The sequence below is a fragment of the Triticum aestivum genome, chromosome 6A (genome assembly GCF_018294505.1).
Source record: "Triticum aestivum cultivar Chinese Spring chromosome 6A, IWGSC CS RefSeq v2.1, whole genome shotgun sequence".
Lineage (NCBI taxonomy): Eukaryota > Viridiplantae > Streptophyta > Magnoliopsida > Poales > Poaceae > Triticum > Triticum aestivum.
The window spans coordinates 521,926,259-521,950,928 of NC_057809.1; the positions used below are offsets into that span (position 1 = coordinate 521,926,259).

Genomic DNA, 24,670 nt, shown 5'->3' on the forward strand with positions numbered 1-24,670 from the left:
CACGCTGGGCAAGCGGGGGATGAGACTCCTCTTCTCAGCATTGGGCAAGCAGTGTTTGGCTGGTGTCATGGAAGAGGCCAAACATTGAACATGTATTTTGATGTCTTTAAAGATCTCGTCACTCCTCACACATAGTGGCAATACCATTTATATGTTTCTTGAAATGCATCGCTAGCTCCCACATCGGCAATCTCATGTGCCACTACATGAAGACGTCATCGAGCATGAGTGACAACTTGTTGGGGAATAACTCTTTCTTCAATTGTCATCCAGGGCATTTTTTGTTTAGACTATTTGATTCATTCAGACCATTTCTTGTGTTTGAATTTGTATTTGAATAACTTAAAAACAATAAGCTAGAAATGTTATCAAAATGCTATTAAAATGTAACCAAAACGAATATCAAGTTTGTAAAGAAAGTGAGAAGTAGCAAAAGAAATAGTTTACAGATTTAAGTTTGTGGACCGGTTAGATTGCAACCTAAGAGTTATAAATAGGAATACTCGAGACAGGCTGCCTTTCCAAGCTATAAGTCGGAGTGGCCGGCCAAAGCAAGACTCTCAAGAATATACCGAAACCACTAATCTCTTGCTTCTTCACGGTGATCAGATTGGATTACTCTTGACATGTTTATACCTGGAAACTTTGTGTGCACCATAGACATATTGAATTAATGTCATAAAGCAAGCCCTACGGTACCTACCAAACTAGACTTCAGAAGAACACAATATGTGACACATCTCTTGTTCCGTCAATAAGGTTTGAACCCTCAAAAGCAGGTGGTCTAGGCGTAAAGACATCAATGTTCAAAATATTTACCTTGTCCTCGAATACTTTAAAGGTTTTGCGTTAAACATTTCTACCATGGAGATACTGGCTATTGCACCACTCACCTTTTTCTGTCTCCCAACCATCAAACACATCTTGATTAGGTGGCCTCATCCACAAAAAACACATACACCATTAGACAAATTGCCCAATGCAAGGTAAGAGACAATATGTCCACCTATTCTTCTTTAGGCACGTGGGTACCACCTGGGCCGCATACCCGTTGCTTCAGTTCCGTCACGTCCACCAAAATGCGTTCATCCAAATATGTGATCCATCATATGTCGTCACACCCTCCCTGCCTTGCCCTCGAATGTTTTGACCTACTCCAATCGGCAGCGAATCGCAACAACACATGTTGTCATTGATGTGTACTTTACCTAAAATTTAACCATTTTGAAAATAGAATAATTTGATTTCATTTTATAAGATGCTAAAAAAAATCTACTCACAACTAAGCGGAAAAGACGAAAGAAAACAATAAAAATAGAAAACCATAAATAAACGAATAAACGCCCACTGCATCACGTGTGACACATGTCGCCATGGGAGGATCCTCTCTCACCTATCGTTCATAGACATTCCTATAACCGAAGAAAGTATTTGATGAAAACTAAGTTGCAATGAAAATTTCATAGAAACCACAGTTTAGTGCTTTCCAAAGAATTCTCTTGAAAAAATACGATATGGCAGAAAGGTCATGTGCTATAAAATTTTGAATTTGAGGTTCAAACTACAATATCTTTGAGAGCTAAGATTTTTTTACATTAATAGTGATGCACCGCCTGTCACTCTTCATTGCTTGGATTTTCTTTCTTAAACCTCCCAAAGGATTTTGATTGTGCACTTTAGTTTTTGCACATGTCTGTAGAATATCACCTCCCAAATATACTTCAAGAACTTTTTAGAAACTTTTAAATACAATGTATATTTAGTTTTGCCTTGTTTCTAGTTCTTATCAGGCATATATTTCTATGGATATACCGTGGGTGATCGATTATATCTTTTTGAAGACATTCGCACACTGAAGGGACAGCTCTAAAGATATTATTATTGCCTTATGGATACATCGGGATTTTCTTCAAGCAAAGCAACGCTACATATTGGCGTACACCTTATGTGTACATTTATAGCAGCGCCTGCGCCTGCGCCCGACGAGTTTGCCAGCCGCACCGGCACCGCTAATATCCTTCCGGCGGCGGAGGGACCACCGACCGCAGGAACTCCAGCTCCTCTTCGGTGACCGTCACTGGCTGTCCAGGCGGCAGGAACGATGCTATCGCCGGCGGCGCAGGAGGGCGCGCCCCGCGGCTGCTCCTGCCACGGGCGATGTCGTACTCGCGGTAGCCTTGGAGGTAGGTCTGCATGGGCTGGACGTAGCTGTCGAGCCCGAGGCTCTGGCAGGACCAGGTGAAGTCCTCCGGCGCGACGGTGCGGCGGTGCTCCGACCTGGCCCGCTCGGACGCCTCGCCGCCGACGAAGCCGACGAACTCGACCGCGCAGTCGTGGGTGAGCTGCTTCGCGGTCTCGGCGATCTTGACGTTCGACGGCAGCACCCGCCTCATCAGGCGCACGACGTTGGCCATCGGCAGCGCGCTGCCCCCCTCCGCCGCCGGGTTCTCCGCGTCGCCCTCGCCGCGCTGCCCACCTGAAACGCAAACCAGTGACAAAACTACCATGAACAGCTAGTAACTCTGGTTTTGAACGTGACGTAATCTCCCGGAGCAGTTCCATACCACGTTTCTTGCTGCTTCCTCCCATCGTCCAACCTGTTACTCACTTTACTTACTCACTTACTCAGTGTGTGTGCGTCGTGATGGGATGGAAGCGGCTTGTGGCCTGGGCACCTGCATTTATAGGCGTCCGCGGGCTGGGCTGCGCCAGCCTGGACGCACGTGCCATTCCAAGGTGCATGGTGCCGCCGTGGCGCGAGGAGAACGAGTTGAGGCCGCCACATTGCAGCTCCGGCGAGCCATGCAGGCGTTACCGGCGGGCTTTAGACTCGACACCCCCGCGCCGGTGTGCTCCTTTGTTCGCTTCTCACCTGCGGGCAGGGTCGCCGGCGAGGAAGCACATCAATGCGCTGCACAGGCGTTCGCAGTCAAATCTCTTTTTATCTTTAGCAAGCGGTTACTGTCTGGGTGGTAACTGAAGAGAGGAGGACGACGTAGTACGTCAACGAGGCGGGGGTGGTTGGGGGTACGCGCCGATGTGGGTACGTAGGCGTTGGGCGTCGGCGCGTCCCGTTGCTCGCGTCCTCCGTCCGCTGCAGCCTGGAAATTAAGAGGTCGGACCGCTTGCGTAGTTGACTAGTGCGTCCTCCTACGCAAGTTTTGAACATGAACCGCACTATCTGCCCCCCTCGCCTCAATTTCAATTTATATTCCGTTTTTTCAGATTACTATACTATGAGCATGAACTTGCGTATTAGGAAATCAATGAATCAATTCATATACTGTGAGCATGTATGATTAGTGGTTCAGCGAGCCAATGCACTAAGGCTAAATCAATAGGCTAAACAACCCCTCTTTAGTCCACTTTATTATATATGAACAGATTTTCTAATTAACAAATAAAACTAAACAGTGAGGTATTATTGTTCTAATCTGGTTTTTATTCATAATCTGCTCATTATTGTGCTATAAACAATGAGTATGACGTTTTATGGACATTTAGTGAAGTCTCCATAATTTCACTAGTACTATTGTAAGAAAGATTCCACCACTGGTTGAATCGGATTATATCAGTATACATTTATCATGGCAATATTTTATGATTGTTTATTTTAAAACTACTACATCCTTTCTGGTTTAAAGGTCTAAAATGCCTGCATGTATCCCTAGATCGTCAATCTGAATAATGTATTACACCTTATATATCACGAATATCCACCATTAGAAACTTCAAAAGTTATATTTCCTAATAGTAGTATAACTATTGTGAGATAAAATTTGTATTACATTGGTCAAATTGTTGATCTAGGGATACATGTCAGCCTTTTAAACTAAAAGGAGGGAGTAGTAGCGTATTTGACGAGGGTCAAGGTGGCATCTTGGAGACCGTGTTCATGTTATTGGGGGTTTTGGTGGAGCATCCATTATACTTGCTTTTTAAATGTATAGCCAGTGAAATATTTATCACATACGACAATGCTTGGCGGATACTAGTAAACAATTTATATTAATTTCACATATGCAAAGAATATATCCTATTTAATGTACACATTAAACAGTTTCAAACTTATAATATGGTGCATATTAATTTACCTATCCTATATTATAAGGCACATGTTTTGCGTGATTATTTTTTCCAACTTTCGGTCTTGAAATCCTTGAAAAGAATATCTAACTGCCACATGTATGAAACCTTTTATGAGCATAACATAACATCTGGATGTTCTTCATCTTCATCATGACTCTAGATGCATTTTTGCTTCCCTTTGATGCCATTAATGTTGTGACTCTTTCCTTGCCCCTCCCTCTTCACTTTATATACCTCAAACTAAAATGTTCACTCAACTTCTAAAAACTGTTCAGCAAGCCAAAAAGTCTTGTCTGCATAAACCTTTCTTAGGTGTGTTTCCCTGTCTTTGAAGTATGTTCTTGTATCTAAGAAATGCCTTCAAGTAATTCGCTACAAATGTTCATATTCATGGATCAATTCCTTTTTGTTGGGTTTTAAATATTTCATCCACATAAAAATCATTCTTATCACACAATTACAAGAACAAGATGCAATAAATCATTGAAGTAAGTTGCCAAACTCAGTTATGTAAGCAATAAAGTACTATGTAGTGGGGGCACACATGAAAACTAAAAGAAAATAAGAAGTAATATAAGGAACTAAAATTCTTTTTGAGGAAAAGGGCTCCAACCCCGATTCCATTTTCATTAAAATGAAACCATCACCAGGTCTTATACATCACAAAATAACCAAATCAGGGAATGAAGCCCAAATTCAAACCAACTACAAAAAGTAGCTATTACAGGGAAGCACTAGTAGAAAATGGGCCATTTGTCCCGGTTCAAGAGGGACTTTAGTCTCGGTTCTGGAACCGAGACTAAAGGGTCGGTACTAAAGCCCCCCCCCCCCTTGAGTCCCGGTTCTTACACGAACCGAGACTAAAGGCCCTCCACGTGGCCGCTGGCTAGAGCTCCACCTTTAGTCCCGGTTGGTAACAGCAACCGGGACTAATGATAATTTTACGGAATTTTTTCTCCTTGATTTTTTTATTTTTTCCTGATTTTTTAATTTCTGAATTATTTTATAATTTAATCTCTAATCACGCACCCTCATCACTACTCAATTTAACCTCTAATATCTAATCACCCCTCATCATTCCAAATCATCTAACTTCCCGGCCGGTCACCCATCCTCTCACTACTCCAGCCTGAGCACACTTAACTTTCGGGTTCTATTCCCCCTCGTTTCCAAGTCTGCACTTGTTGTTTTCCTGACAATAGTAAGATGTCAATCCTATTAACCCTCAGGAGTTTAGCTTGAGCATTAAGTCACACATTTCACCCTTTGAGTTTGAAACTATTATTCTAAAAATCAGTAATTATTTAGTAACACTAATATTTCTTGAATAAGTAGTTTGACCATAGTTTGACCAGATTTGACCAAAATTAAAAAAACTGAAATAATTATTTAGTAACACTAATATTCTTGAATAATTATTTAGTAACACTAATACTTCTGGAATAATTATTTAGTAACACTAATACTTCTTGAATAAGTAGTTTGACCAGATTTAACTAAAATTAAAAAAACTGAAATTTGAGCATAACTTTTTTTCCTTTTAGAATTTTAGGATTCTAAAAAATCGCAAACAGGCCATAGGCGGTCAAAATCAGATGCGGATTTTCGTGCTGAACATTTTGACATATTATACGTTTTTTCGTACATCGTATGCAAAAGTTATAGCCGTTTTACTTTTTCATAACACTTTTTTGCAGAACATGTCCAAATTTAAGTTTTTTAATTTTCCTAACTAGTAGATGTAGTAATATAACTACATCTCGAAGGATTTTATTTTTTGTAGTTTTTATCATTTTCTTTTATTTTTTTCAAAACTGAAATGGCGATACACGGGGGGGGGGGGGGGGGGGTAGAGTTTGAGAAATGGGCCCTTTAGTCCCGGTTTGAGATACGAACCGGGACTAAATGGTGCGATGCCCTTTTGTCAAGGTTCGTGTCTCAAACCGGGACTAATGCCTTTAGCCGCTCAAACCGGGACTAATGCTCACATTAGTCCCGGTTCGTAATGCAACCGAGACTAATGTGTATATTGAGCTGTGACCAAAGCCCTGTTTTCTACTAGTGAAGGGACATCCACCAATAGGTCCAACACACCAGGGAGACCTACATGGTCGCTACATCTGTAGACAACGTCACAAGCCCACTTCTTCCTAACAGAATCAATCACTAGAAGGCATTTTAAGAATGGGCAGATCACCGGGGCTTAGCAAGCATGAAAGACTCGCATGTGTTGTGCGTTCACTCAGGATGTGGCCACACCAATAAGGGAGGACTTCGAGCTATATGATCCATCCTTGTAGCCACCCATGTTAGGACTTCTCTGGCGCTTCTAGGGAGTAAAACCATCCACTAGAATAGAAATAAAGCAACATCGCTACCCCAAATTACCTACATGGCAGACCAATGCACATGATTGAAAATGATGTCATTATGAATCTTCCAAAAAGCCAACGTAGTAGCAGCATGTGAAACACTCGCAACTCTATGGTTGTTGTTACTAATCCACTAGATAGCAATATTTTCAAAGTTAGCATCATGTCTAAAGTCGGTGAGATTAGCAACTACCCTCCAAGGTTAAAGAACAACAAAACAATTGAAGAACAAGGGACAATATGATTCATCCTCTGAACAAAACACACAGGAAAAGTCGGGCACATTGTGCCATTTGTTCAAATTATATCTTGTAACTACTTATTATTAGCCAATAACCAGAGAAATATGTGAATCTTGGGGGGGGGGGTAGAAATTTTCCGAACAAAAGAAACATGAACAAGGATCACTCCCCTAAAATTCACAACAACATAGGAGATACGAAATGAACCCCTTTGGAATCAAATGTCCAGACCAGGGAACCCCCATCATCATAGGTCAGATGGAACAAGCTATATGAACAAGATCATATCACTAGTTCAATAGCTTTTGACCGAAGCATATCCTAAAAGTAAGTTTGAGATTTTAACCATCCCAAACCTTCAGAACAGTAACATTATGTCATTAGAAATGGTATACAGATCCCAAAACTGGGAAGCAAGACTAGAAGAACCAAACAAGCGGTTTTCCAAAAATTAACCTTACAACCATTACCTATCTTCAATTGGTACCCAATCTTGGTAGCTTTAGCTGCCCAGAGAACCCCTTTCCAGAAGGGGGAGGCACTAGTGGAAGGACATGCAAAGAGGCTGGGTTGTAAAGTTCTATGTTTAATATCAATAATTTGTTTCTAAATCTTATAGGTATCTACGTGTTGACCCAAAATCTAAAAGGAAAATATTCATATCAGAAAGATTAGGTACGCCTAAACCTCAAAATTCTTTATTTTGGGACACAAGATCCCAAGAGGCAATGTGGTATTTGTTGTGGACCTCATAATTATCCCAAACGATTTGGGAAATTTAATCAGATACATAAGATATGTAGGGATACTGATGACCTGCAAGTGCACAAGGTTTACTTGCAGCCTTTTCGAAGTAAGAGTACCGATCCCACAGGGAGCATAGAAATCAGACTTTTGCCTCTTGTAGAGAATTATGTATTTTTGTTCCTGTAGATAATTGTAGACTCAAAGCAGAGTGAGGGCAGATATGAATGATTACTGAGTAGTGTTGTGATTTGTACCTAATTAACATAAAAGCAAATAAAGTCCAGGAATTGCAATGACGAGTGAAACGACAGAATAAAAAGGCATTCTCAGGGAGTCTAGAGTCCCCATTGGTATGTTTCTAGCGCACATATGCATAAGCATAGTATAGACTAGAGACTTGAGGCACTGTTGGCGATTATGCTGGGCGGAGCCGAGTACAATACATGTTCTACTCATGGTAGACTTTTTGCCACGCACGCCACCATCATAGTCTCCCCCAGAGAGTTACAACTCATGATAATTAAGGGTTTCCCTATGGACGCGACCTTTCTAAGGGTTCTCCGTAATTCCCGGTCAATTGCAAAGACTAGGAGTAGTAGGCTTTTACTGTCACCTCGAATTACCTCTGCGTCCTAAACCTTTACAACGACAGGATGTACTTTGTGGCCACAAGGCAGTTGAGTGGGACTGATGACCCACAAGTATAGGGGATCAATTATACTCCTTTCGATAAGTAAGAGTGTTGAACCCAACGAGGAGAAGAAGGAAATGACAAGCAGTTTTTAGCAAGGTATTTTATGCAAGCACTGAAATTATCGATAATAGATAGTTTGGTAGTAAGATAATTCGTAATGGGTAACAAGTAACAAATGTAGCAAAGGTGCGGCAAGGTGGCCCAATCCTTTTTATAGCAAAGGATAAGCCTAGATGAACTCTTATATAAAACAAGGCACTCCCGAGGACACATGGGAATTATCGTCAAGTTAGTTTTCATCACGCTCATATGATTCACGTTCGTTACTTTGATAATTTGATATGTTGGTGGACCTGTGCTTGGGTGTTGTCCTTACTTGGACAAGCCTCCCACTTATGATTAATCCCTCTCGCAAGCATCCGCAACTATGAAAGAAGAATTAAGATAAATCTAACCATAGCATAAAACATGTGGATCCAAATCAGCCCCTTACAAAGCAACGCATAAACTAGGGTTTAAGCTTCTGTCACTCCAGCAACCCATCATCTACTTATTACTTCCCAATGCCTCCCCCTAGGCCCAAATCATGATGAAGTTTCAAGTAGTCGACGTTCACATAACACCACTAGAGGAAGACAACATACATATCATCAAAATATCAAACGAATACCAAATTCACATGATTACTTATAACAAGACTTCCCCCAAGTCTTCAGGAACAAACGTAACTACTCATAAAGCATGTTCATGTTCAAGATCAAAGGGGTAATAAATATCATTAAGGATCTGAACATATGATCTTCCACCAAATAGACCAACTAGCATCAACTACAAGGAGTAATCAACACTACAAGCAACCCACATGTACCAATCTGAGGTTTTGAGACAAAGATTGAATACAAGAGATGAACTAGGGTTTGCGAGGAGATGGTGCTGATGGAGATGTCGATGAAGATTAATCCTCCCATGATGAGAGGGTCATTGGTGATGACGATGGCTTCGATTTCCCCCTCCCGGGGGAAGTTTCCCTGGCAGAATAGCTCCGTCGGGGCCCTAGATTGCTTCTTCCCAGGTTCCGCCTCAAGACGGCGGCGCTTCTCCTGAATGCTTCCTTCTAATTTTTTCTAGGTCAAAACCTTTCATATAGAAGAAGATGGACACATGGGGCTGGCCAGGGGGCCCACAAGCTCAGGGGCGCGCCCTGGGGGGGTAGGGCGCGCCCCCAGGCTCGTGGCCACATGGTGGGTCCCCTTCTGTTGTTTCATCGCCCAATATTTTTTATATAATCCAAAAGAATTATCCATAAAGTTTCAGGGCATTTGGAGTTGTGCAGAATAGGTATATCAGATTTTCTCCTTTCCAGTGCACAATTCCAGCTGCCGGCATTCTCCCTGTTCATGTAAACCTTGTAAAATAAGAGAGAAAGGCGTAAAAATTGTATCTTAAAGTGTAATAACATCCCATAATGCAATAAATATGATCATAAAAACATGATGCAAAATGGATGTATCAACTCCCCCAAGCTTAGACCTCGCTTGTCCTCAAGCGAAAACCGAAATCGATAATCATGTCCACATGTTTAGAGATAGAGGTGTCGATAAAATAAAATACGTACATGAGGGCATCATGATCATCATTAGAACAACAACATATTTTCATATAACTTCTTATGCCAAAGTGATAATTCATTCACAAAGTAAAGTATAGACCAAAGAACTTTATTGAAAACTAACAAACTATGATCTCAGTTATTGAAGCAATTGCAATTTATCATAACATCGGAAAGAGTCAATGTAAGAGCTTTTATGTAGCAGGTCCACATACTCAACCATCCTTTTGTCTTTCATAATTGCTAACACTCACGCGATACTTACGAGATCAAAGCTTCAACCAGACACATAGAAATATAGGGGCTTATAGTTTCGCCTCCAACCATTTACCTCAAGGGTAATGTCAACAGTAATACTTTATGATCACCTACATCTGAGTGGATATGTATGTCTGGATCTTTCCCCAACACATAGTGCTTGCCAAAAATAGAAAATATAAAAGGAAGGGTGAAGATCACCATGACTCTTTTATAATGGTAGAAGGTAAAATAAAATATAGGCCCTTCGCAGAGGGAAGCAGAGGTTATCATGCGCTTTTTGGTTGGATGGAAGAAATCTTAATGCAATGGAACGTCACTTTATATTGCTGCTTGTCATAGAGAACTTTATTATGAAGTCTGTCGCTTTTATTTCTACCCCATCACAAGTTCGTATAAAGATTATTTTCCTCACACTAAAAGATCATACATATTTAGAGAGCAATTTTTATTGCTTGCACCGATGACAACTTACTTGAAGGATCTTACTCAATCCATAGGTAGATATAGTGGACTCTTATGGCAAAATTGGGTTAAAATTTTTTGGATGCACAAGTAGTATCTCTACTTAGTGCGGAATTTTTGTCTAGCATAGGATGAGAAACAAGCACAACATGTTGGAGGATCCATGACAATATAACTTCTATTCGGATATAAGGGAACATAACACATTATGTTGTCTTCCTTGTCCAACACCAACTTGTTAGCATATAATATTTTAATGAGTGCTCACAATCACAGAACATGTCTAAGATAGTGTATTTATATGTGAAACTTCTCTTTCTTTATTACTTCCTATTAATTGCAACAATGACCAATACCACGTTTGTCAACCCTCAACAAATTTCATGCATCATACTTCTTATATGTGAAGTCATCACTCTCCATAATATTATATATACTCTTTTATTTCTTTTATTCTTATTATTTTACAAGATCAAAGCAAGAAAGCAAAACCCTCAACTCAAAACTAATCTTTATTATACAATCTCACACTCGATTACATAGACAGAACACAAAGCAAAACTCAAAAATTAGATCATACCAAAACTTTTATTCTACTAGATCAAGATTTAACCAAAAGCATCGAACTAAGATAAATGATAATGACAAAGATAAAGATGTGATGGTGATATGATATTGGGACGCCTCCCCCAAGCTTGGCACAAGCCAAGGGGAGTGCCCATACCCATGTACTCAAGTCTCCTTCGGGGGTGGTGGTGCAATATTCTTGGCAATAATTCCTTTCCGAATGTGATTCTCCTCTTCGAGCTTATAATTTTGCTGCCTGAGATCCATAATTTCCTTGAGGAGTTTGCCTGTGACAGTTAGAGCGCCGTCCACCGATGGATGCATCCTGGCTGCGGGGGAAAAAGCAACACTCTTTTTCAAGTTATTGTAAGAGATAAATTTAGCACCGAGAGGTTTAACCGAATCCGGCAGGACAGAGCTCGTGAATTCCTCATGCTGGCCATTAGGTTGAGGTAGAGAAGTGACTTATTGATGTTCTTCCATGGCATGCACTCTTTTCAGGCTAGCTACCATCTCCTCCCCCGTTGACCACCCAAAGGGATTAGCTTCACTGTATGCTCTTGGATCTGGTGTCGGGTGAGAGACACGACTCTCCTCGACCGACTCTTGCGAAGACATCTTGCTCTAAATCTGCTGCAGGAATAGCTCAAAACAAGAACAAAGGATATTGCCGTGATACGGTGGTCAAAACCTTCAGGAGATTATATAATGAATGTTTACCGTGCAAAACAAGTATTCTGGGACAAAACCGAGTCCAGAGGGCACACGAGGTGGCCACGAGCTTGGGAGGCGTGCCTCCCAGGCTTGTCGCCTGCTCGTGCACTTTTCGAACTACTTTTTATTTTTCCTATATTTTTTAAATATTCCCAAACGGATTAAAATTTCTTTGGAGAAACTTTTGGAGTCGGTTTACTTACCGTATCACATATCTATTCATTTTCAGGGTTCTGGAGCATGCTGAAAGGTTTTCCTTATGCACTCCTCCGGCGTTATGGTATGAATAATATTAGTTTCAACATTATGGGCGTACCTGAGATATAATGTTTGATTCTTTGCCCATTCACCACCTTCGGGTTATTGCCCTCAGCATTGTTGATCTTGATGGCACCGGAACGATAAACTTCTTCGATAATGTAGGGACCTTCCCATTTGGAGAGAAGTTTTCCTGCAAAAAATCTTAAACAAGAGTTGTATAGCAAGACTTGGTCACCTACATTAAATTCACGCTTTTTTTATCCTTTTGTCATGCCATCTTTTAACCTTTTCTTTGAATAGTTTGGCATTTTCGTAGGCTTGGGTCCTCCATTCATCAAGTGAGCTAATGCCAAATAACCTGTTTTCACCGGCAAGTTTGAAATCATAGTTGAGCTCTTTAATTGCCCAATAAGCTTTATGTTCTAATTCAAGAGGTAAGTGGCATGCTTTTCCTTATACCATTTTATATGGAGGCATACCCATAGGATTTTTATAACCAGTTCTATAAGCCCATAATGCATCATCAAGTTTCTTAGACCAGTTCTTCCTATATCTATTAACAGTCTTTTGCAAGATCAATTTTATTTCTCTATTATTGAATTCTACTTGACCGCTATACTGAGGATGATATGGTGATGCAATTCTATGGTTAACATCATGCTTAGCATGTTGGGGAACATAGTAATTTCAAAAAAATTCCTACGCACACACAAGATCATGGTGATGCATAGCAACGAGAGGGGAGAGTGTGATCTACGTACCCTTGTAGACCGACAGCGGAGGTGTTATCACAACGCGGTTGATGTAGTCGTACGTCTTCACGGCCCGACCGATCAAGCACCGAAACTACGGCACCTCCGAGTTTTAGCACACGTTCAGCTCGATGACGATCCCCGGACTCCGATCCAGCAAAGTGTCGGGGAAGAGTTCCGTCAGCACGACGGCGTGGTGATGATCTTGATGTTCTACCATCGCAGGGCTTCGCCTAAGCACTGCTACAATATTATCGAGGATTATGGTGGAAGGGGGCACCGCACACGGCTAAGAATATGATCACGTGGATAAACTTGTGTGTCTAGGGTTGCCCCCTACCCCCGTATATAAAGAATCAAGGAGGGGGTGCGGCCGGCCAGGAGGAGGGCGCGCCAGGAGGAGTCCTACTCCCACCGGGAGTAGGATTCCCCTCCTTTCCTAGTTGGAATAGGATTCGGGAGGGGGAAAGAGGAGAGAGAGAAGGAAGGGGGGCGTCGCCCCCCTCTCCTTGTCCTATTCGGACTAGGGGGGGGGAGGGGCGCGCGGCCCAGCCCTGGCCACCTCTCCTCTCTTCCACTAAAGCCCACTAAGGCCCATATACCTCCCGGGGGATTCCGGTAACCTCCCGATACTCCGGTAAAATCCCGATTTCACCCGGAACACTTCCGATATCCAAATATAAGCTTCAAATATATCAATCTTTATGTCTCGACCATTTCGAGACTCCTCGTCATGTCCGTGATCACATCCGGGACTTCGAACAAACTTCGGTATATCAAAATGCATAAACTCATAATATAACTGTCATGGAAACCTTAAGCGTGCGGACCCTACGGGTTCGAGAACAATGTAGACATGACCGAGACACGTCTCTGGTCAACAACCAATAGCAGAACCTGGATGCTCATATTGGCTCCTACATATTCTACGAAGATCTTTTATTGGTCAGACCGCATAACAACATACGTTGTTCCCTTTGTCATCGGTATGTCACTTGCTCGAGATTCGATCGTCAGTATCTCAATACCTAGTTCAATCTCGTTACCGGCAAGTCTCTTTACTCGTTCCGTAATACATCATCTCACAACTAACTCATTAGTTGCAATGCTTGCAAGGCTTATGTGATGTGCATTACCGAGAGGGCCCAGAGATACCTCTCCGACAATCGGAGTGACAAATCCTAATCTCGAAATACGCCAACCCAACATGTACCTTTGGAGACACCTGTAGAGCACCTTTATAATCACCCAGTTACGTTGTGACGTTTGGTAGCACACAAAGTGTTCCTCTGGCAAACGGGAGTTGCATAATCTCATAGTCATAGGAACATGTATAAGTCATGAAGAAAGCAATAGCAACATACTAAACGATCGGGTGCTAAGCTAATGGAATGGGTCATGTCAATCACATCATTCTCCTAATGATGTGATCCCGTTAATCAAATAACAACTCTTTGTCTATGGTTAGGAAACATAACCATCTTCGATTAACGAGCTAGTCAAGTAGAGGCATACTAGTGACACTCTGTTTGTCTATGTATTCACACATGTATTATGTTTCCGGTTAATACAATTCTAGCATGAATAATAAACATTTATCATGATATAAGGAAATAAATAATAACTTTATTATTGCCTCTAGGGCATATTTCCTTCGGTCTCCCACTTGCACTAGAGTCAATAATCTAGTTCACATCGCCATGTGATTCAACACTAAGAGTTCACATCACCATGTGATTAACACCCATAGTTCACATCGTCATGTGACCTATACCCAAAGGGTTTACTAGAGTCAATAATCTAGTTCACATCATTTATGTGATTAACACCCAAAGAGTACTAAGGTGTGATCATGTTTTGCTTGTGAGATAATTTTAGTCAACGGGTCTGTCACATACAGATCCGTAAGTATTTCGCGGATTCTATGTCTACAATGGTCTGCACGGAGCTACTATAGCTAATTGCTCCCACTTTCAATATGTATCTAGATCGAGACTTAGAGTCATCCAGATCTGTGTCAAAACTTGCATCGACGTAACTTTTTACGACGAACCTTTTGTCACCTCCATAATCGAGAAATATTCCTTATTCCACTAAGGATAATTTTGACCAATGTCCAGTGATCTACTCTTAGATCACTATTGTACTCCCTTGCTTAACACAGTGTAGGGTATACAATAGATCTGGTACACATCATGGCATACTTTATAGAACCTATGGCTGAGGCATAGGGAATGACTTTCATTCTCTTTCTATCTTCTGCCGTGGTCGGGCTTTGAGTCTTACTCAATTTCATACCTTGTAACACAGGCCAAGAACTCTTTCTTTGACTGTTCCATTTTGAACTACTTCAAAATATTGTCAAGGTATGTACTCATTGAAAAAACTTATCAAGCGTCTTGATCTATCTCTATAGATCTTGATGCTTAATATGTAAGCAGCTTCACCGAGGTCTTTCTTTGAAAAACTTCTTTAAAACACTCCTTTATGCTTTGCAGAATAATTCTACATTATTTCCGATCAACAATATGTCATTCACATATACTTATCAGAAATGATGTAGTGCTCCCACTCACTTTCTTGTAAATACAGGCTTCACCGCAAGTCTGTATAAAACTATATGCTTTGATCATACTATCAAAGCGTTTATTCCAACTCTGAGAGGCTTGCACCAGTCCATAAATGGATCGCTGGAGCTTGCACACTTTGTTAGCTCCTTTTGGATCGACAAAACCTTCCGGCTGCATCATATACAACTCTTCTTCCAGAAATCCATTCAGGAATGCAGTTTTGACATCCATTTGCTGGATTTCATAAAATGCGGCAATTGCTAACATGATTCGGACAGACTTAAGCATAGATACGAGTGAGAAACTCTCATCATAGTCAACACCTTGAACTTGTCAAAAACCTTTTTGGGACAATTCTAGCTTTGTAGATAGTAACACCACTATCAGCGTCCGTCTTCCTCTTGAAGATCCATTTAATCTCAATGGCTCGCCGATCATTGGGCAAGTCAATCAAAGTCCATACTTTGTTCTCATACATGGATCTCATCTCAGATTTCATGGCCTCAAGCCATTTCGCGGAATCTAGGCTCATCATCGCTTCCTCATAGTTCGCAAGTTCGTCATGGTCTAGTAACATGACTTCCAGAACAGGATTACCGTACCACTTTGGTGCGGATCTCACTCTGGTTTACCTACGAGATTCGGTATTAACTTGATCTGAAGTTACATGATCATCATCATTAGTCTTCCTCACTAATTGGTGTAGTAGTCACAGGAACAGATTTCTTGTGATGAACTACTTTTCCAATAAGGGAGAAGGTACAATTACCTTATCAAGTTCTACTTTCCTCCCACTCACTTCTTTCAAGAGAAACTCCTTCTCTAGAAAGGATCCATTCTTAGCAACGAATGTCTTGCCTTCGGATCTGTGATAGAAGGTGTACCCAATAGTCTCCTTTGGGTATCCTATGAAGACATATTTCTCCGATTTGGGTTTGAGCTTATCAGGATGAAACTTTTTCATATAAGCATCACAATCCCAAACTTTAAGAAACGACAACTTTGGTTTCTTGCCAAACCACAGTTCAGATTGTGTCGTCTCAACGGACTTAGATGGTGCCCTTTTAAACGTGAATGCAGCTGTCTTTAATGCATAACCCCAAAACGATAGTGGTAGATCGGTAAGAGACATCATAGATCGCACCATATCTAATAAAGTACGGTTATGATGTTCGGACACACCATTATGCTGTGGTGTTCCAGGTGGTGTGAGTAGTGAAACTATTTCACATTGTTTTAACTGAAGGCCAGACTCGTAACTCAAATATTTTACCTCTGCGATCATATCGTAGAAACTTTTATTTTCTTGTTACGATGATTCTCCACTTCACTTTGAAATTCTTTGAACTTTTCAAATATTTCAGACTTGTGTTTCATTAAGTAGATATACCCATATCTGCTCAAATCATCTGTGAAGGTCAGAAAATAATGATACCCGCCACGAGCCTTAACACTCATCGGATCTCATACATCAGTATGTATTATTTCCAATAAGTCAGTTGCTCGCTCCATAGTTCCGGAGAACGGCGTTTTAGTCATCTTGCCCATGAGGCATGGTTCACAAGCATCAACTGATTCATAATCAAGTGATTCCAAAAACCCATTAGCATGGAGTTTCTTCATGCGCTTTACACCAATATGACCTAAACGGCAGTGCCACAAATAAGTTGCACTATCATTATTAACTTTGCATCTTTTGGTTTCAATATTATGATTATGTGTATCACTACGATCGAGATCCAACGAACTATTTTCATTGGGTGTGTAACCATATAAGGTTTTATTCATGTAAACAGAACAACAATTTATTCTCTTACTTAAATGAATAACCGTATTACAATAAACATGATCAAATCATATTCATGCTCAACGCAAACACCAAATAACACTTATTTAGGTTTAACACTAATCCGGAAAGTATAGGGAGTGTGCGATGATGATCATATCAAACTTGGAACCACTTCCAACACACATCGTCACTTCACCCTTAACTAGTCTCTGTTTATTCTGCAACTCCCGTTTCGAGTTACTAATCTTAGCAACTGAACTAGTATCAAATACTGAGGGGTTGCTATAAACACTAGTAAAGTACACATCAATAACATGTATATCAAATATACTTATGTTCACTTTGCCATCCTTCTTATCTGCCAATCACTTGGGGTAGTTCCGCTTCCAGTGACCAGTCCCTTTGCAGTAGAAACACTTAGTCTCAGGCTTAGGACCAGACTTGGGCTTCTTCACTTGAGCAGCAACTTGCTTGCTGTTCTTCTTGAAGTTCCCCTTCTTCCCTCTGCCCTTTTCTTGAAACTAGTGGTCTTGTCTACCATCAACACTTGATGTTTTTCTCGATTTCTACCTTCGTCAATTTCCGCATTACGAAGAGCTTGGGAATCGTTTCCGTTATCCCTTGCATATCATAGTTCATCACGAAGTTCTACTAAATTGGTGATGGTGACTAGAGAATTCTGTCAATCACTATCTTATCTGGAAGATTAACTCCCACTTGATTCAAGCGATTGTAGTACTCAGACAATCTAAGCACATGCTCACTAGTTGAGCGATTCTCCTCCATCTTTTAGCTATAGAACTTGTTGGAGACTTCATATCTCTCAACTCGGGTATTTGCTTGAAATATTAACTTCAACTCCTGGAACATCTCATATGCTCCATGACGTTCAAAACGTCTTTGAAGTCCCAATTCTAAGCCATTAAGCATGGTGCACTAAATTATCAAGTGGTCATCATATTGAGCTAGCCAAACGTTCATAACGTCTGCATCTGCTCCTGCAATAGGTCCGGCACCTAGCGGTGCATCAAGGACATAATTCTTCTGTGCAGCAATGAGGATAAACCTCAGATCACGGATCCAATCCGTATCATTGCTACTAACATCTTTCAACACAATTTTCTCTAGGAACATATCAAAATAAACACAGGGAAGCAACAATGCGAGCTATTGGTCTACAACATAATTTGCAAAATACTACTAGGACTAAGTTCATGATAAATTTAAGTTCAATTAATCATATTACTTAAGAACTTCCCACTTAGATAGACATCCCTCAAATCCTCTAAGTGATTACGTGATCCAAATCAACTAAACCATGTCCGATCATAACGTGAGATGGAGTAGTTTCATTGGTGAACATCACTATGTTGATCATATCTACTATATGATTCACGCTCGACCTTTCGGTCTCCGTGTTCCGAGGCCATATCTGTATATGCTTGGCTCATCAAGTATAACCTGAGTATTCCGCGTGTGCAACTGTTTTGCACCCGTTGTATTTGAACGTAGAGCCTATCACACCCGATCATCACGTGGTGTCTCAGCACGAAGAACTTTCGCAACGGTGCATACTCAGGGAGAACACTTCTTGATAATTAGTGAGAGATCATCTTATAATGCTACCGTCAATCAAAGCAAGATAAGATGCATAAAAGATAAACATCACATGCAATCAATATAAGTGATATGATATGGCCATCATCATCTTGTGCTTGTGATCTCCATCTTCGAAGCACCGTCGTGATCACCATCGTCACCGGCGCGACACCTTGATCTCCATCGTAGCATCGTTGTCGTCTCGCCAATCTTATGCTTCCACGACTATCGCTACCGCTTAGTGATAAAGTAAAGCATTACAGCGCGATTGCATTGCATACAATAAAGCGACAACCATATGGCTCCTGCCAGTTGCCGATAACTCGGTTACAAAACATGATCATCTCATACAATAAAATTTAGCATCATGTCTTGACCACATCACATCACAACATGCCCTGCAAAAACAAGTTAGACGTCCTCTACTTTGTTGTTGCAAGTTTTACGTGGCTGCTACGGGCTTAAGCAAGAACCAATCTTACCTACGCATCAAAACCACAACGATAGTTTGTCAAGTTGGTGCTGTTTTAACCTTCGCAAGGACCAGGCGTAGCCATACTCGGTTCAACTAAAGTTGGAGAAACTGTCACCCGCTAGCCACCTTTGTGCAAAGCAGGTCGGGAGAACCGGTCTCGCGTAAGCGTACGCGTAATGTCGGTCCGGGCTGCTTCGTCCAACAATACCGCCGAACCAAAGTATGACATGCTGGTAAGCAGTATGACTTATATCGCCCACAACTCACTTGTGTTCTACTCGTGCATATAACATCAACACATAAAACCTAGGCTCGGATGCCACTGTTGGGGAACGTAGTAATTTCAAAAAATTTCCTACACACACACAAGATCATGGTGATGCATAGCAACGAGAGGGGAGAGTGTGATCTACGTACCCTTGTAGACCGACAGCGGAAGTGTTAGCACAACGCGGTTGATGTAGTCGTACGTCTTCACGGCCCGACTGATCAAGCACCGAAACTACGGCACCTCCGAGTTTTAGCACACGTTCAACTCGATGCTGATCCCCGGACTCCGATCCAGCAAAGTGTCGGGGAAGAGTTCCGTCAGCACAATGGCGTGGTGATGTTCTTGATGTTCTACCGTCGCAGGGCTTCGCCTAAGCACTGCTACAATATTATCGAGGATTATGGTGGAAGGGGGCACCGCACACGGCTAAGAATACGATCATGTGGATCAACTTGTGTGTCTAGGGGTGCCCCCTGCCCTTGTATATAAAGGATCAAGGAGGGGGTGCAGCCGGCCAGGAGGAGGGCGCGCCAGGAGGAGTCCTACTCCCACCGGGAGTAGGATTCCCCCCCTTTCCTAGTTGGAATAGGATTCGGGAGGGGGAAAGAGGAGAGAGAGAAGGAAGGGGGGGCGCCGCCCCCCTCTCCTTGTCCTATTCAGACTAGGGGGGGAGGGGCGCGCGGCCCAGCCCTGTCCACCTCTCCTCTCTTCCACTAAAGCCCACTAAGGCCCATATACCTCCCGGGGGGTTCCGGTAACCTCCCGGTACTCCGGTAAAATCCCGATTTCACCCGGAACACTTCCGATATCCAAATATAGGCTTCCAATATATCAATCTTTATGTCTCGACCATTTAGAGACTCTTCATCATGTCCGTGATCACATCCGGGACTCCGAACAAACTTTGGTATATCAAAATGCATAAACTCATAATATAACTGTCATCGAAACCTTAAGCGTGCGGACCCTACGGGTTCGAGAACAATGTAGACATGACCGAGACACGTCTCCGGTCAATAACCAATAGCGGAACCTGGATGCTCATATTGGCTCCTACATATTCTACGAAGATACTTTATCGGTCAGACCGCATAACAACATACGTTGTTCCCTTTGTCATCGGTATGTTACTTACCCGAGATTCGATCGTCGGTATCTCAATACCTAGTTCAATCTCATTACCGGCAAGTCTCTTTACTCGTTCCGTAATACATCATCTCACAACTAACTCATTAGTTGCAATGCTTGCAAGGCTTATGTGATGTGCATTACCGAGAGGGCCCAGAGATACCTCTCCGACAATCGGAGTGACAAATCCTAATCTCGAAATATGCCAACCCAACATGTACCTTTGGAGACACCTGTAGAGCACCTTTATAATCACCCAGTTACGCTGTGACGTTTGTTAGCACACAAAGTGTTCCTCCAGCAAACGGGAGTTGCATAATCTCATAGTCATAGGAACATGTATAAGTCATGAAGAAAGCAATAGCAACATACTAAACGATCGGGTGCTAAGCTAATGGAATGGGTCATGTCAATCACATCATTCTCCTAATGATGTGATCCCGTTAATCCAATAACAACTCTTTTGTTTATGGTTAGGAAACATAACCATCTTCGATTAACGAGCTAGTCAAGTAGAGGCATACTAGTGACACTCTGTTTGTCTATGTATTCACACATGTATTATGTTTCTGGTTAATACAATTCTAGCGTGAATAATAAACATTTATCATGATATAAGGAAATAAATAATAACTTTATTATTGCCGCTAGTGCATATTTCCTTCATAGCAAGCAATTTACGGAAAGCACCATGAATAAAGTATGAACCACCATCAGCCATTAAATATCTAGGGACTCCAAACCTCGGGAAAATGACTTCTTTAAGCATTTTAATAGAAGTGTTGTGATCAACACTACTAGTTGGAATAGCTTCTACCCACTTAGTGACATAATCAACAGCAATCAAAATATGTGTATACCGATTAGAGGAAGGAAAAAGGTCCCATATAATCAAATTCCCAAACATTAAGTGGTTGAGTAACAAGCGAATAATTCATAGGAATTTCTTGACGTCTACTAATATTACAAATTCTTTGACATTAATCACAAGAAAAGACAAACTTACGGGCATCTTTGAAAATAGTAGGCCAATAAAAACTAGATTGTAATACCTTGTGTGCAGTTCTGTCTCCAACATGGTGTCCTCCATAAGCCTCGGAGTGATACTTGCATAGGATTTGTTCTTGTTCATGCTCAGGTACACAACATCTAGTAACACCATCTATTCCTTCTTTATAAAGGTGTGGGTCATCCAAAAGTAATGTCTTAAATCATAGAAAAACCTTTTCTTTTGTTGGCATGTGAAACTAGGTGGTATAAATTTAGCAACAATGTAATTAGCGTAATCAGCATACCAGGGAGTACTACAAGAAGCATTTATGATAGCTCATTGTTCATCAGGAAAGCTATCATCAATAGGTAGTGGGTCATTGATAACCCACAAGTATAGGGGATCACAACAGTTTTCGAGGGTAGAGTATTCAACCCAAATTTATTGATTCGACACAAGGGGAGCCAAAGAATATTCTCAAGTATTAGCAGCTGAGTTGTCAATTCAACCACACCTGGAAACTTAATATCTGCAGTAATGTATTTAGTAGCAAAGTAATATGATAGTAGTGGTAACGGTAGCAAAAGTAATATTTTTGGTTTTATAGTGATTGTAACAGTAGCAACGGAAAAGTAAATAAGAGAAGAACAATGTATGAAAAACTCGTAGGCATTGGATCGGTGTTGGGGAATATGTCGGATGCGATCGATCATGCAACAGTTATAACATAGGGTGAGACAGAACTAGCTCCAGTTCATCAATGTAATCTAGGCATGTATTCCAAATATAGTCATACGTGCTTATGGAAAATAACTTGCATGCCATCTTTTGTCCTAGCCTCCCGTGGCAGCGGGGTCCTATTGGAAACTAAGGGATATTAAGGCCTCTTTTTAATAGAGTACCAGACCAAAGCATTAACACATAGTGAATACATGAACTCCTCAAACTACGTTCATCACGGTAAGTATCCCGATTATTGTCACTTCGGGGTTAACGGATCATAACACATAATAGGTGACTATAGACTTGCAAGATAGGATCAAGAACTCACATATATTCATGAAAACATAATAGGTTCAGATCTGAAATCATGGCACTCGGGCCCCAGTGACAAGCATTAAGCATAGCAAAGACATAGCAACATTAATCTCAGAACATAGTGGATACTAGGGATCAAACCCTAACAAAACTAACTCGATTACATGATAAATCTCATCCAACCCATCATCGTCCAGCAAGCCTACGATGGAATTACTCACGCACGGCGGTGAGCATCATGAAATTGGTGATGGAGGAAGGTTGATGATGACGATGGCGACGGATTCCCCTCTCCGGAGCCCCGAACGGACTCCAGATCAGCCCTCCTGAGAGAGTTTAGGGCTTGGCGGCGGCTCCGTATCGTAGAACACGATGAATCCTTCTCTCTGATTTTTTTCTCCCAAAAGTGAATATATAGAGTCAAGGTTGAGGTCGGTGGAGCGTGAGGGGGCCCACGAGGCAGGGGGCGCACCGAGGGGGTAGGGTGCGCCCCCACCCTCGTGGACATGGTGTGGGCCCCCTGACGTGGATATTTCTTCCAGTATTTTTTGTATATTCCAAAATAATTCTCTGTTGATTTTCAGGTCATTCCGAGAACTTTTATTTCTACACAAAAATAACACCATGGCAATTCTGCTGAAAATAGCGTCGGTCCGGGTTAGTTCCATTCAAATCATGCAAGTTAGAGTCCAAAACAAGAGCAAAAGTGTTTGGAAAAGTAGATACAACGGAGACGTATCAACTCCCCAAGCTTAAACAAGGGCAAAAGTGGAAAAGTTAGGTGTCATGTTTACTCATGTCAAGGGCATAATCAACTAGCGAGCAATAATAATAAATCTCAGATGACAACACTTTCTCAAAACAATCATGATATGATATAACAAGATGGTACCTTGCTAGCCCTTTCTGAGACCGCAAAACATAAATGCAGAGCACCTTTAAAGATCAAGGACTGACTAGACATTGTAATTCATGATAAAGAGATCCAGTCAAGTCATACTCAATGTAACTAACAGTAATGGATGCAAATGACAGCGGTGCTCTCCAACTGGTGCTTTTTAATAAGAGGATGATGACTCAACATAAAAGTAAATAGATAGGTGAGGGAGTCCTGGATTAGGGGGTGTTTGGGTAGCCGGACTATACCTTCAGCCGGACTCCATGACTATGAAGATACGAGATTGAAGACTTCGTCCCGTGTCCGGATGGGACTTTCCTTCGCGTGGAAGGCAAGCTTGGCGATGCGGATATTCAAGATCTCCTACCATTGTAACTGACTCTATGTAACCCTAACCCTATCCGGTGTCTATATAAACCGGAGGGTTGTAGTCCGTAGGCAATCAACTCCATACACAACAATCATACCATAGGCTAGCTTCTAGGGTTTAGCCTCCTTGATCTCGTGGTAGATCTACTCTTGTACTACCCATATCATCAATATTAATCAAGCAGGAGTAGGGTTTTACCTCCATCGAGAGGGCCCGAACCTGGGTAAAAACATCGTGTCCCTTGTCTCCTGTTACCATCCGGCCTAGACGCACAGTTCGGGACCCCCTACCCGAGATCCGCCGGTTTTGACACCGACATTGGTGCTTTCATTGAGAGTTCCTCTGTGCCGTCACAATCAGGAAGGATGCCTCCTCCCGTCTTTAAAGACGGCGCCGTTGCTAAGGGAGCCTTGGCTGTCGGCCAAACCCTCCGGCTAGGTGGTTTCCTCATGACCGCCTGTTCGGCTGTTGCGCCGACGGTGACCTCTCGGGTCATCAAAAGCAACCTACACGTCAGCTCGGAGCTCGTCGAGCAGCTAGATCCAATGGAGCTCTCTTCCGTAAACGAGCTCTTGGATCGCATCGCCGCCCTGGGGGTCGCTACGGATTACGACCAGGTTGGGCTTAAACCCGATCTAAGAGAAATTAACTCTCCCCAAGTCACCCACCACGTTGCCGTGGTAGAGGCGCAGTGCGGCGACCCTTCATCTATTTTAAGGACTAGCTACGTTCGAATTCCCGACCCCTCCAAGCCGGATACCCGCGGAGGGG

The 24,670-nt window shown here is 41.9% G+C and overlaps 1 protein-coding gene across 1 annotated transcript; it reads right to left on the reverse strand.

Moving 5' to 3' along the window:
* Positions 1-1,858: 1,858 nt before the first annotated feature.
* Positions 1,859-2,653, reverse strand: LOC123130886 (nuclear transcription factor Y subunit B-1-like). Its single transcript, XM_044550675.1, has 2 exons — positions 2,565-2,653; positions 1,859-2,476 (listed from the first exon to the last, which is right to left on the reverse strand). The coding sequence occupies exons 1-2, from the start codon at positions 2,587-2,589 to the stop codon at positions 2,010-2,012; spliced, it is 492 nt and encodes a 163-aa protein (XP_044406610.1). The 5' UTR covers positions 2,590-2,653; the 3' UTR covers positions 1,859-2,009.
* Positions 2,654-24,670: the final 22,017 nt, after the last annotated feature.

Excerpts from the sequence above, each read along its gene's own strand:
- LOC123130886 (XM_044550675.1), bottom strand. The coding sequence starts at position 2,589 with ATGGGAGGAAGCAGCAAGAAACGTG. Across the intron at positions 2,477-2,564 it reads AGGAAGCAGCAAGAAACGTG|GTGGGCAGCGCGGCGAGGGC; the intron begins GTATGGAACTGC and ends TTTGCGTTTCAG.